This window comes from Rhinatrema bivittatum, chromosome 8 (assembly GCF_901001135.1).
Source record: "Rhinatrema bivittatum chromosome 8, aRhiBiv1.1, whole genome shotgun sequence".
NCBI lineage: Eukaryota > Metazoa > Chordata > Amphibia > Gymnophiona > Rhinatrematidae > Rhinatrema > Rhinatrema bivittatum.
Genome location: NC_042622.1, coordinates 188,696,951 through 188,709,376, shown reverse-complemented (window position 1 = coordinate 188,709,376; position 12,426 = coordinate 188,696,951). Strand labels below are relative to the sequence as shown.

Sequence of the window (12,426 nt, the reverse complement as noted above, 5' to 3'; positions counted from 1 at the left end):
GTAAATCCCCCGACAAAGGTAAGGGGGGGGGTGTAGACAGGGCCGGGCGGGTGGGTTAGGTAGGGGAAGGGAGGGTAAGGTGAGGGGAGGGCAAAGGAAAGTTCCCTCCGAGGCCGCTCCGATTTCGGAGCGGCCTTGGAGGGAACGGGGGGAGGCAGCGCGGCTCGGCGCGCGCAGGCTATACAAAATCGATAGCCTTGCGCGCGCCGATCCAGGATTTTAGTGGATACGCGCGGCTCCGCGCGTATCTACTAAAATCCAGCGTACTTTTGTTTGCGCCTGGAGCGCAAACAAAAGTAGGCTATTCGCGCTCGTCTGAAAATCTACCCCAATGTGTATTTTGGAGAATATTTTTTTTTTTACCAGTTTAAATTAATCCCAAAAATAAAGACTGTTACTATGCCCTCATCCACCTTTATCTACAAGAAATACTTCAAGATGGGCTGGTTCTGTAAAGACAAATGTATTCTTATGTAAAATGACCAAGCACTTGCAATGGAACTTGAGAAAGAATGTGGCCCCTAGGCCCAGTACTCTCTGTCTCATTAACAGAAACTGCTTCTGCCTTAATTGTGTGCTCCTAGAGACATCTGGGAACACCTGGACCTTTTGACCGCAGAAGCTAAAATCTTTGTTTTTAAAATACTTCTGGAGGACCAGATTTCTTTCTTGCTCTAAACTAAAGACCACTATTAAAGTGGCTCTAGTTTATATATTATCAACAGATGTCTCCAAAAAAGCTGTTAAATTTGGACTATCTGTTGAAATAACATCTAATTCCCCCTCTTGTGCTACTACCCCTCTTTTCATATTGGATACATAATACAATTTAGATATAAGCATATCCTTTGAAATACACAAAACTTCTTTTGCATATTTTTTAAATAATTCTTGAGCTGAGATTAATCTGGTAGTTGGAAAGTTCAAAAATCTTAAATTTTTACACCTCATAGGATCTTTTCTAACCTCTGCCAATCCTATCCCCCCTTTCAACAATCGGGTTCAGATGGATCACGATATATCTGATTTCGCCCCTTCCACTTTCCCCCAACTGAATGGGATTCAAATTCTTTAAAAAAATTGTGATCACCATGCTGCTTCTACAAAATCTACTTTTAGCAATAAAATTGCTTCAAAAGTCACTTCTAGTTGCTTACAGAATAAAATACTGTATGGATTAGAAATGGTCCTTTGATTTACCATAACCAGCATATTCTACAAATGGGGTTAAAATTTGCATGTGATTCTTAAAAGAGATACGAAAGGCAACCAAACAAACAAACAAACAAAAAAAAAACAAAACCAAAGGCAGCATCTCACCTTTCCATCTGCAGGAAACACACTGCTTTCCCGGAAGCGTTTTTGCCACCACTTATTAAAGGCATCTCTCTGTCGTGACTCCAGGTTTCCACCAAAAGCCCAAACACAAGAAAATTGAAAACATTTCTTCACATCTTCAGCAAGCTTCTCAACAGTATTTAGCATCAAAGCCTGCAACAATAAAACATTCTTTTTACCCAGATTACCCACTTAACCCCTTGCAATGCAAACAATTATGTTGCCTCAATAAGTTTCCAATGTCTTTTTACATTTAATACTGACATTTGTAAGCCGCCTTTCTAAGCCAGTGCTCGAGGCAAAATGCCTGAAAATCCTAATTCCAAAGTGCCAGGAATGAAAATCCTTCTTGAACAATGAGGGCGCAACAATATTCATTTCATTTATATACATATATATGTCTTAGTTCTTGGAGCTATATTAATAAATTACTTGTAATAATAATATCCGATAACACTAAATAGCATGTGAGAGATATTGCTTATATATTTAGGCTACCAAATTTTAGTGGGAATGGTTAGCCATTGTATCATCATCGTCCCCCTCCATCCAAACATCTGTATATTTTCTTTTAAATAAATTTTTCTGATTCAACGTGTCAAAGAAGTGTCCAAAAGTAACCTATCCTTCAGGCCGATACAGTACAGTGCGCTCCGACGGAGCGCACTGTTAGCCTGCCCTTGGACGCGTGTTTTCCCTTACCCCTTATTCAGTAAGGGGAGGAAAACGTGCGTCCAACCCGCGGCACCTAATAGCGCCCTCAACATGCAAATGCATGTTGAGGGCGCTATTAGGTATGCGCGCAGGATACAGAAAGTACAATGTGCAGCCAAGCCGCACATTTTACTTTCAGAAATTAGCGCCGACCATTTCTTCCGGCACCGGGAAAGTGCACAGAAAAGCAGTAAAAACTGCGTTTCTGTGCACCCTCCGATTTAATATCATGGCGATATCATGGAGCATCATGTTGATGGAGGCTGAGGGAATGGGGTGGGAAAAAGACTGACCTAGGTTAGACCAGTTACCTGGTATGGAATATTTGAGGCTTTAGATTGATGTCTGTTTCTAGTTCTTCTGTGATAGGGAGGGAGTTTGCATAGGTTGAGGGAAGGTTTGCAATAATTTTTTTTACTATATATTTAAAATCCAGCCCTATATGTTCCACTGGCCACTTGAATACCAGACAAAACTTCATCTGAAAAAGATACCTCAGGCAGGTCAGACTGGTCCAATCAAAGGCATCATGACCTGCAAAAAATCCAATTTTCTGCAGGATCAAAGGGTCATCCTATGAAGCTAAAAGGAAGAGATGCGCAAAAAGAATGCAAAAAAAAAATGTGTATTTTTTTATATTGATAGTGTCAGGGATACTTGCAACAGACTTCCAGCAGAGGTGATACAAGTCAGGAGAGGCAGAATTTAAGCATGCATGGGACAGACAGAAAGTGACCTTAATAGCAGGGACGTGTGTGTATGGGGTGGGGGGGGATAAGGGAGAAGACTACAGAGCGACTAAAATCCAAAGCAGTGCAGAATGAGGTGAATTTTTAATGCCCGACACTCGCATTAATTAGAAGATGTGCAAAGAAGTCGGGTTTGTGCGCGCCGAGCGGATTTTAAAAATCTCTGAGATACACATGTATCTCCCGCAGCGTGCACATCTGGAAAGTTTTCAAAAAGGGGAGAGGCGTAGGCATGGTCTGGGCAAGGCATGGGTGTGAATCTAAAATGTGTGCATGAATACAGGCGCTACCTGGCGTGCGCCAAGGCTCCCTGCACGTAACTTTACTTCTATTGGATGCCGTGTAAGATAACGTTTAAAGAAAACTAGGCAGAACTGCGGGGTTTTAAGGGTCAGGGCTAACTGGGGGGAGGTGAAAGCTATCAAACCCAGGGGGGGGGGGCTTAGAGGACCTCTCTCAACTGGGCAAACAGAGCGAACTGGTAAAACTGGGAATGGTGTTGCTGCGTGCCCCTTTAAAAATCCCCCGATTTATGAGATAGAAGCGGGATTTGCACACACATGTGCACGCCCACTTAGAATTTGATGCACATGTGCGTGTGGCCCAGCTATTGCATGCGTATGTTATAAAATTACCGTGTACCTGGGCATGGGCCGACGTATGCACACAAATGTGCACACACGCGCCAGTTTGAAAGTTACTCTTATCAAGTCGAGGACAAAACAAGAACTGGATAAGATTGTTCCTCATTTGCTGACAACTTTTAATACAGGATGATTTTATCGTAAATGCTTATTTAGAAAAATAAATAAATGAAACCCCTCCGCTATGGATCCGCAGGTGTACAGGAAAAAAAAAAAAAAGGATGAGGAATATCGAGTCTATCAATCCCGAATGCCCTTCAACGGTATTAACAGGTTAAGGAGGAAATGCAGAATGATTCCTAACGGTTCTACCTCTTCCTTTCATTCCGAACTCTGCACGGATCCTGAGGGTGTAGAAGTTTCACACACAAAGAATTAACAGAGGATGTCGCAAGACGCTTGACGAGTTGACCTAACCACTGTCAAAAAGAACCCTGTGCAGCGGAGAAAAGAAGTTAGCAGGAAACAATATTTAACGTGAGAAAAAAAACAAACCAGTTTCACCCAAGTCTGAGACAGTGAATTAATTGGCAGATAAAGGAACCCATCTGATGCAGGAAAGAACTCAAAACGGCAGGCTGGTGTTACAATAAAAGAAAACCAGGTCTTCATTGCCTCAGGATTTCTCTTTTACCAACACTAGGCAAAGCAAAAAGGATTAAACAAAGTACCTGACTGCTTTTAGAAGCTGCTACTGAAAAAGACATGATAGTAATCTATATATCCAGCCACAGCTTGGATGTACAACTAAGGCTGTGGTAATATTTGTATAGCTCTGTATGCAAAAACAATTGAGATGCACTTATCATGGGTGCTGTCTTCAGCATATCCCCTAACTCAGTCTTCCCCCATCATTTTCAAGCCCTAGGCACACCTACGTTAACAAAAATACTGTGTGGCACACCAGCCCTCACAGAAGGGGCACTGCGGACACAGGGAGAAGTTATAGGACCAAAAGCAGAGCTAGGAAAGCACTGAAAACCCCACCAGTCTCACTTCCAAATTTTAAAACAAAGGGAGAGAGGTGCTGGTAGACAAGGATTGGATTGGATTGGATTGGATTGGATTGGACTCGTCCGGTCTAAGCTACTCTGCTGCTTCCGTGTTGCCGCTGGAAGCTCTCTCTGCCCTTCGGGATATTCATCTAACCTGGGTACCCGCTCCTCGGGGGCCCTTTTCTTTCTTTCAGGTGCCTTACTGGGATCAGGTATTCGCTCCTCGAGGGCCTGCTCTCCCTGCACCGATGCCTGTTACCATCTACTTCTGCCTGATGGAATCATCAACCTTGCAGCTATCATCTAGTGAGTAATCTAATTCTCAGTCTGTCTCATCTACAGCTCTGCCGTGCTGGGAAACCTACACCTGGTTATTCCTCTACCATCTTGGTGAGACGGGTTCACTCTGCCGAGGTTCCCTGGACTGCTATCTCTGGATCACCTCACTACTGCCACCTCTGGTGGTATACACAAGCTGTACAATAAAAGACTATCTCTGTGTTTGTGCGTCCTGAGTCTAGCCCAGTACTGTGGCTCCCCATGGGGCTCCTCCCCGTGGGCGTGGTCATCTGCCACAGTACCCAAGAATCCACTCAAACACCTCGAAACCATAACAGGCACACTGGTTGGGAAACCCTGCTCCAGACTAAAATGTCTGGTCGCAGCAGAGTGCTGAGGTTAGAAGGCAGCACAGGGACTTGAAAGAGAGAATTAAAAGATGCTCCACACGCACACACTCATGTCTCCCAAACACACTTCCTCCAGCCACACATATTCCCCATACACAGCCCCATACATACATATATCTCCCCCTCCTCAAACCCCTGACACACCCCTTCTGCATCCTTTCACTACATTTTCTTTGCTTTATTTACAGTCAACTCCTTCCTTTTCTTTGTAACCTCTGTAGTGTAATTTCCATTTTACTTTTTTTGGCATGCTTGGCGATAACTAGGCTTGCATGCCTCATATTCATCTGCCAAGATGGATCACATTTCCATAGCAAAAAAACACTATAATGGTGCATAATTACTTTACAACTGGTTACATGCAGTAATTATGTCATTAGCCTGAAGTGGCTGCTGCTTCAAAGCGTTCTGTCACTAATCTTTTGAATCCATTTTTTTTTTTTTAAATGCTAGAACCGAATGGATATCAGTGGGCGACTTCCTTGTACAAAACAGCCGGTTCATATTAAATGTCATTATGCTACATTGCAGCTCCTGCTTCAACGTCTGCTGGCAATGCAGAGGGATCATGGCTGCACCCACGCTCCCAAATTCTACCTGCATGGGGGGTGGGAGGAAGGGAAACAGTTGTTGTAGCTGTTGTTAACTATAAAGTCATTTACTGGTAAATTGATTATTAGGAAACAAAAACCACAGTGGGTACGCTATGGTTTGCTGAACAATCAGTAGACAATATGGTCTCAGTATAAAAAAGAAAAGTTCTAAACTCTCAGAGAAAGAAATCTCCCTGGGCACGCCCCTGGTACCGGCACTTCTGGGTTCAGCTTCTCTGTTTCTCGCAACCTGATTGGTTCCTTTTTTTTTCAGACTTGTAGCTCTTGGGACCTTTTCCCTCTTAGGCAGTCTTTCCTCTGATTAACACAAAGGACAATCCTCTGAAATCCCTCTCAGACAGAACAAAGGGTGTGGCCGTCACTCCCTTCTTCTTTAGAGACATTAGTAAATCTCAGGAATCACTCTTGAACCCCCCCCCCCCCCAAGACAAGACCTCCCAGGTCTTGCAGGCCTGGGGACCCTGACCTTGGGTCTCCCCACCCTCCCCTATCTAGTTTCCCAGGACAGGAGGCAAGACTGGCAACCCCCTCCTCTTGTAAGAGAGCACAGTCCAGGGCCTCTCTCTTAACTAGACACACCCCAAAGAATGACCTCTCCCCTTGGAGGGAGAAACCCAAAGAACCGTGAACCATAAAGGACACAGGAGTTTTGTTAAACTCATGACACCTCCCACTGGAGAGCGTCAAACCTATCACTCCTTCTCTGCTCTGACCTTCCTCTCAGGTCTGTTAAGACTCTGCTAATAAGGGACAGTTTTGGGGAATTCTCCTCCCTTACACATGGCTTTGTTTATTGTGTATAATGAAAAACTGTAAATCCAAATTATGCCTACAAACAGCCAAAATAATTGTGAGGATAATTTTCTAAAGGATTCACATACGTAAAAATAGCATATACCGTAGCAATTTTCAAAAGTATATTTACGCACATACGGTAAATCCTTTTGAAAATTACCTCCATTGTGAGCAATAAATACGTGGAGCTGAACTCCACCATAACTGTGATGTATGATTATATTCTACATTTTAATCATTTGTCCCGCAAACTCAAAGTAATGTCTTTTGTAGATGAATTTTGGTATGCACATAAAAATCTTTATATAATGTGCTTGTAGAAATTAGAGATGTGAATCGGAACCGGAATCGGTTCTGATTCCGTTTGCGATTCACATCGTGGGTTTTTTTTCCGTCTGGCCCGATTGCGGTTTTGTTTATCAGCTGCGTCCGAGCCGATAAACAAAAAACCCACCCCGACCCTTTAAAACTAATCCCTTAGCTTCCCCCACCCTCCTGACCCCCCCAAAAACATTTTACAGGTACCTGGTGGTCCAGTGGGGGTCCCGGGAGCGATCTCCCGCTCCCGGGCCGTCGGCTGCCACTAATCAAAATGGCGCCGATGGCCCTTTGCCCTTACCATGTGACAGGGTATCCATGCCATTGGCCGGCCCCTGTCACATGGTAGGAGCACTGGATGGCTCGCACCAGAGGGCTCAACCCAAAGGGAAGGTGGCTGGCCTAGGCGGAAGTCTCTCTATCTGTGGTGGCCTGGATTTGACTCCCCTGGCATTTGGTTGCTCGTTCCTGGGGCAACTCACAGATGACAACCGTCACAGAATGTGACTGAATTAATCAGTCACTGACTGAAGAAAACTCAAGTGATATTTCAGCATCAATCATAATAGTAAACAATGTCTTCAAAAGATTCTTTATAAAATAGAATACCAGTCTGTGTCACCTTTAATGGGAAGCAGTATTACTGACTGCAATTTAAAGATCCAATATTGTTCTTTTTTATTTGAAAGGAGGTACATGCTCAAGTTCTGTCTAATGCAATTCTTAAAAAAAAAACGATATGGGGCATACAGTGTTGTACTCTAGGCAAATGTGTTTTAGAAGTATTAACATAAAACCTTTACGTATAGTTACCCTCACCCCCACCAGTCTTTAGTTTGGCCAATGTATAATAGTGGACATGGCACTGTCATTTTCAAAAAAGTATCCAAAAAATAGATTAGGGTTCTAAAATAGAACCCACTGATAACACAACAGGTCTCCCCAAAGGATTAACTAAAGATTTGTGCAATTTAGGAACTATATAAAACAATGCTTTCCACGGATTTTTAGTTATAAAAAACTGTGGCACTTTCAATTTCCAAAAAAAAAAACCCAACTTTTTCAGCATGTTGTATGTCTTGGATTGTTACACTAATGTCATGAGTGGGATCATATATTAATTTCTGATAATATTGTACATTTTGCAACTATGTGCAAGCAATGGTGGGTGAAAGCTGGACCAATCCTACTTCAGGCTTCAGCTACAAAGATCTCATGCATGTTATAAAATTTTGGGTCGGCGCGCGAAAGGGGGGGGGGTATAATTTTGTAAATATGTGCAGCGACGCATCAGGGACCTTCCCCAGTTCCTTCCCAATCCGCTCTAATTAAGGAGCGGACTGGGAGGGAACTTCCCAACCCCCCCCCCCTACCCTAACCTCCCTTTCCCTTCCCCTATCCCTATCCTAGCTACCCCTAAATTTTGTATTTTACCTTTTGCTCCTGCGAAGGAGCAAGTTGCGCGCGCCGGCACCCTGCTGGTGCATGATCCCCCCGGCACAATGGCAAATGGCCGCTGTACCAAGTGGCCTGTAGCCCCGCCCTGCCCCTGGACCGCCCCCTTTTACAGCCCGGCACTTACATGCATCCGAGGTTTATGCACGTGGCCGGGCCCTTTTGAAAATTGGCGCCAGGGTTTTAAAATCTACCCCTCTTTGTAGTTCTCGTCAAAATGTGTCTGTGCCCACTGTTATACGTTGGCTGCACTATAAGGTTAGGTGAAGATGGGGTTAACCAAACACAAATTTGTGTGAATACCTCAGAATCGCAAGCACCTGTTCCATAGCACTGTATGTCAGCCTTGGGGTTTTTGTTTTGTTTTGTGTTTTTTTAAGAATTGCATTGGTCAATAATTGAGCATGTATCTCCTTTCAAATGTGGAGGGGATAGAGTGGCATTTATAAATAAAAAAGAGCTACATTGGATTTTTAAATTACAGTCAGTAATACCATTTGGTGGCATTCTATTTTATAAAATATATGTCTTGAAGGCATCATTCACTATTATGATTGGTGTTGAGATATCAAGTGACTTTTATTCAGTCAGTGACATCTGGGATTTGAAATTCGCATTGTTTTTCCTGTTTCTATACAATGCGTTAGCTGTATTGCAACGTCTTCCAACAAGAAAAGCCCTGATGAAGACGAGTGGTTTCAAATGTGGTTCACACAGGACAGGGAAGTTGTACTGAACTTTTAAAGAATGGCTATTTCTACAAAATTGGATATGATAAATAAGTCATGAAATGATTTTTTTACATGCATACAAAAATTCATCTACAAAAGACATTCCTTTGAGTTTGTGGGGCAAATGATTAAAATGTAGAGCATAATCGCACACCAAAGTTATGGTGGCGTTCAGCTCAGTTATAAATGGCAATATTTTTTGTTCATAATATTTGTACGGTTGTTTCTTCACATAATTTGAATTTGTAATTTTTTTCACAATAATTTGTTGCACGTTTCCTTTCCAACCTGTACTTTAATTGATAATTTGCTTTACCACTAACAGGTCTTGACACATATTAAACCTATTTCAGGAAGCATGCAACAAGCTAAAGGGTTCGTGCTTGTTAGTTAATTATTTTAGTGCAAACCTACTAATAAAAGGATATTGTCATGAAACCAACCTAGCCACTGGAAGGACATTTCTCTTCTTAGCTTTTTTGTCTTCTCAAAAAAATGAATTGAATTATATTTTAGGGTAAAGTTTTATGCCCTTTTGCCCAACAGCAAGTAGTACGAGATGAGAGGGGAGAAATAAAATGTGTTCAGAAGAGACAAGAGGGAGACAAACACAAGGATCCTCATGAGATTCCTAATGGGATTTCCAATAGGGTGCGATGACAAAGAGGTATGGAAACGCATTACAGCCCAACATGTTCAAGCACAGATTTATTATAGGTCATTACAAGCTTTGTGAACTGCATCCATTTTCTATAATTTGCTGTTAAGTAAGAACGAACTTCTACATGGTCCCCTTGGCATTATCATCATCAGAACCTCCAGTTAAGGGTTTGTCAGAAAAATGTACAGCTATTCATATAAAAAAAAAAAAAACCAGAAGAGAAGCAACCCCTCTGAATACAAATACTTTTTCAAGTGTGTACAGATGCTTGGCAAGTAGTTTACAAAGCAGAAGAATGAAACCCTGGAGATGCTTCTGTTTTACTTGTTTCGATCGGAGACAACAATAAAAGGGTCGCCAGCACTGTTTGATGTGTGTACCTGGCAGAGCTGAACACAAACCTTTCACCATCACATTCTGACCCCCTGAAGCTGCTTGTAAAGCACAAACATGACTGGAAATGGTAACCTCTCTTTTTTTTGTTCTTTTTTTTTTTTAAAGGTCAAAAAGGAAAAAAAAAAAAATTTTACAGAGCAAAGCTTTAGGCCCCTGATCATGTGGGTCCGGTTTGTCAATTGTGCACGCGTGCAGACTCTCAGCTTGGAACCTTTGAATGCAATCCCCGATTGAGCCGGAGTGCCTACCGTAACAGAAGTCATCAATTAGCGTAGTACACTACTAATTTACTTATTCAGAATGGACACTGAATCCATGCTGAAGAGTGCTGCATTAACACTGAAAGCACTCAGCAAGCAAAAGAGAGCTGAAGGTGTCTACACTGCAAAAAATAAAAATAAAAATGAACATTCTTGTCCTTTTACTTCAGCCCATTGTAAGAGATTTTCCTTTTAAACTAAAATCATGCCAAGAGGGCCCCATGCTGTGAACTAATGTAAAAAAGATCATAATACCTGCTAGAAAATATATATGGATTGATAATGGAAGCAGTCAGAAGGATGAAAATGATATTCATTTTTGGTCTGTGCTATGAAAAACATGTATAAGATTTGAAAACGAAAAGAATTAACAATGGAAAGGTTTTCTTGGCTCAATTATTTCACAGCCTCATCATTTTGCAAGGAATTTTACTGGTATGTCTTGCTGCACATTCGAATTGCCCCATTCCCTCTAAAATATAATAATAATAATAATAATAATAATAATAATAGTATTAGTGTCTCACTGAGCACATGTATTCTGCATACCTTCTGGCTTCCCAATATTTCTGCTTTTACCACAGTCTAAACAATTGGAATGTATCCCCCAGTCTCCTGCGGTACGCATTCCTCAGGATAAGCCGAAGCCACACGTTCTGCTTCAAATTTAAGTTCATGGCACTTCTTCCCACTTCTGTATTATAAAACTAACAACAATAAAATGGATCCCATGTTAGGCAAAGGATGCAAAACCTGCCAAGTGCATGGCAGTAACTGACCTGAAAGATTTTACAGAAAGTCTGCACCATGTTTTTGTCAGAGTATAGGATTCCTACTGCTGTTGGAGAGGTTCCTTCACTTCCTGCTTGTTTAATCATCAAGATGTTCTTCAGATACAGCATGGTTGGCTCTACAAAACAATTTCATAATCACAAGGAGGAAAGTGTTAATGATGGCTTAGAAAAGAAATTGGGCCTTGGGAATTAAGGAAAGCTGTACTGGGATAGAAACCAGGCTGTCATAGTAAATCAGAAAATACAATTATATGTATTAGAAGGGAAGCTCTTGATTCTAAAAAGTTCCAAACTTTGGGGGTCATTTTCAAAGGCTTATCGCGTGCGATAACATGCTGGGGGTGGAGTCGGGGCAGCGAGGGGAGGAGTTGGGGTGGCGAGGGCGCGGACCCGGCGATGTCTTCGCTGGCGGCGATAAGGTTAGTAACCTTATCATTGCCAGTAGCATGCAGAATAGCGCCACCTTTCACAGTGGCGCTATTCGGTGTGAAAGCCGGCAGCGAAGGCTGCTGGCTTTCGCAGGCTTGCCCCCCCGTTTTTGCAGGATTCATCATTCTGCGATAGAATGAAGAATCCAGGCCTTTGCAACAAAGATGTTAGTTAAGCATTCACTGATACTACCGAAAAATAGATGAATGCATATTCAGAGTCTACAAAAATGAGAATGCCCTATTTCTCTCCCATTTCTCTCCATAAGGAAATAACAGCAGGGATTTATCAATGTTTTGCTGCAGTGCAAAAACTGCGCTCAATTTATCAGTGCAAATGTCTCGGGGTTTCAATTGGGATAAATGCCAGGGGCAAAATGGAGGCAAACAGAGGTGAAATCTCCCTTCTCGTGACCCATTCTCCTCATGTTAGCTTAGCCATGATGAACATACCCTGGCTCAGATTGTCCGGATGTCGCATTAACAACAGAATAATTTGTTTACTACGGGGGCATTCAGGAAAATCGCCCGTCTAAAATTTCCATTTCTCTTGGGAGTTCAACAGCTGTGCTCTCCTGCCATGTGTTGCTAATGAACTCTTTCATAGCACTTTAGGGACAACCTGTTTCTTTTTTTCTGAGGGATTTTTATTATTATTTCTTCATTTACAAATTAAACTTAATAAGCACAAAATAACTGAAAAAAAAATGCTGTACGTGCTTTGATGACGAATTGACTCCCCTGAGACATGGTTCAAAAGACTGTCCCCTCTTGTGCAGTTTTGAACACACAGAACCAATCAGATAAGCTTTACAGCTGTTTTATTGTATGTCCAATAAGAAACT

The 12,426-nt window shown here is 42.2% G+C and overlaps 1 protein-coding gene across 1 annotated transcript in view; it reads right to left on the bottom strand.

Moving 5' to 3' along the window:
• LOC115096908 (dynein beta chain, flagellar outer arm-like) overlaps nt 1–12,426 on the bottom strand; it is a 630,228-nt gene that overhangs the window by 338,614 nt on the left and 279,188 nt on the right. The window contains 2 exon segments of the mRNA XM_029612190.1: nt 1,321–1,491; nt 11,139–11,269. Coding sequence (XP_029468050.1) covers nt 1,321–1,491; nt 11,139–11,269 — 302 coding nt within the window.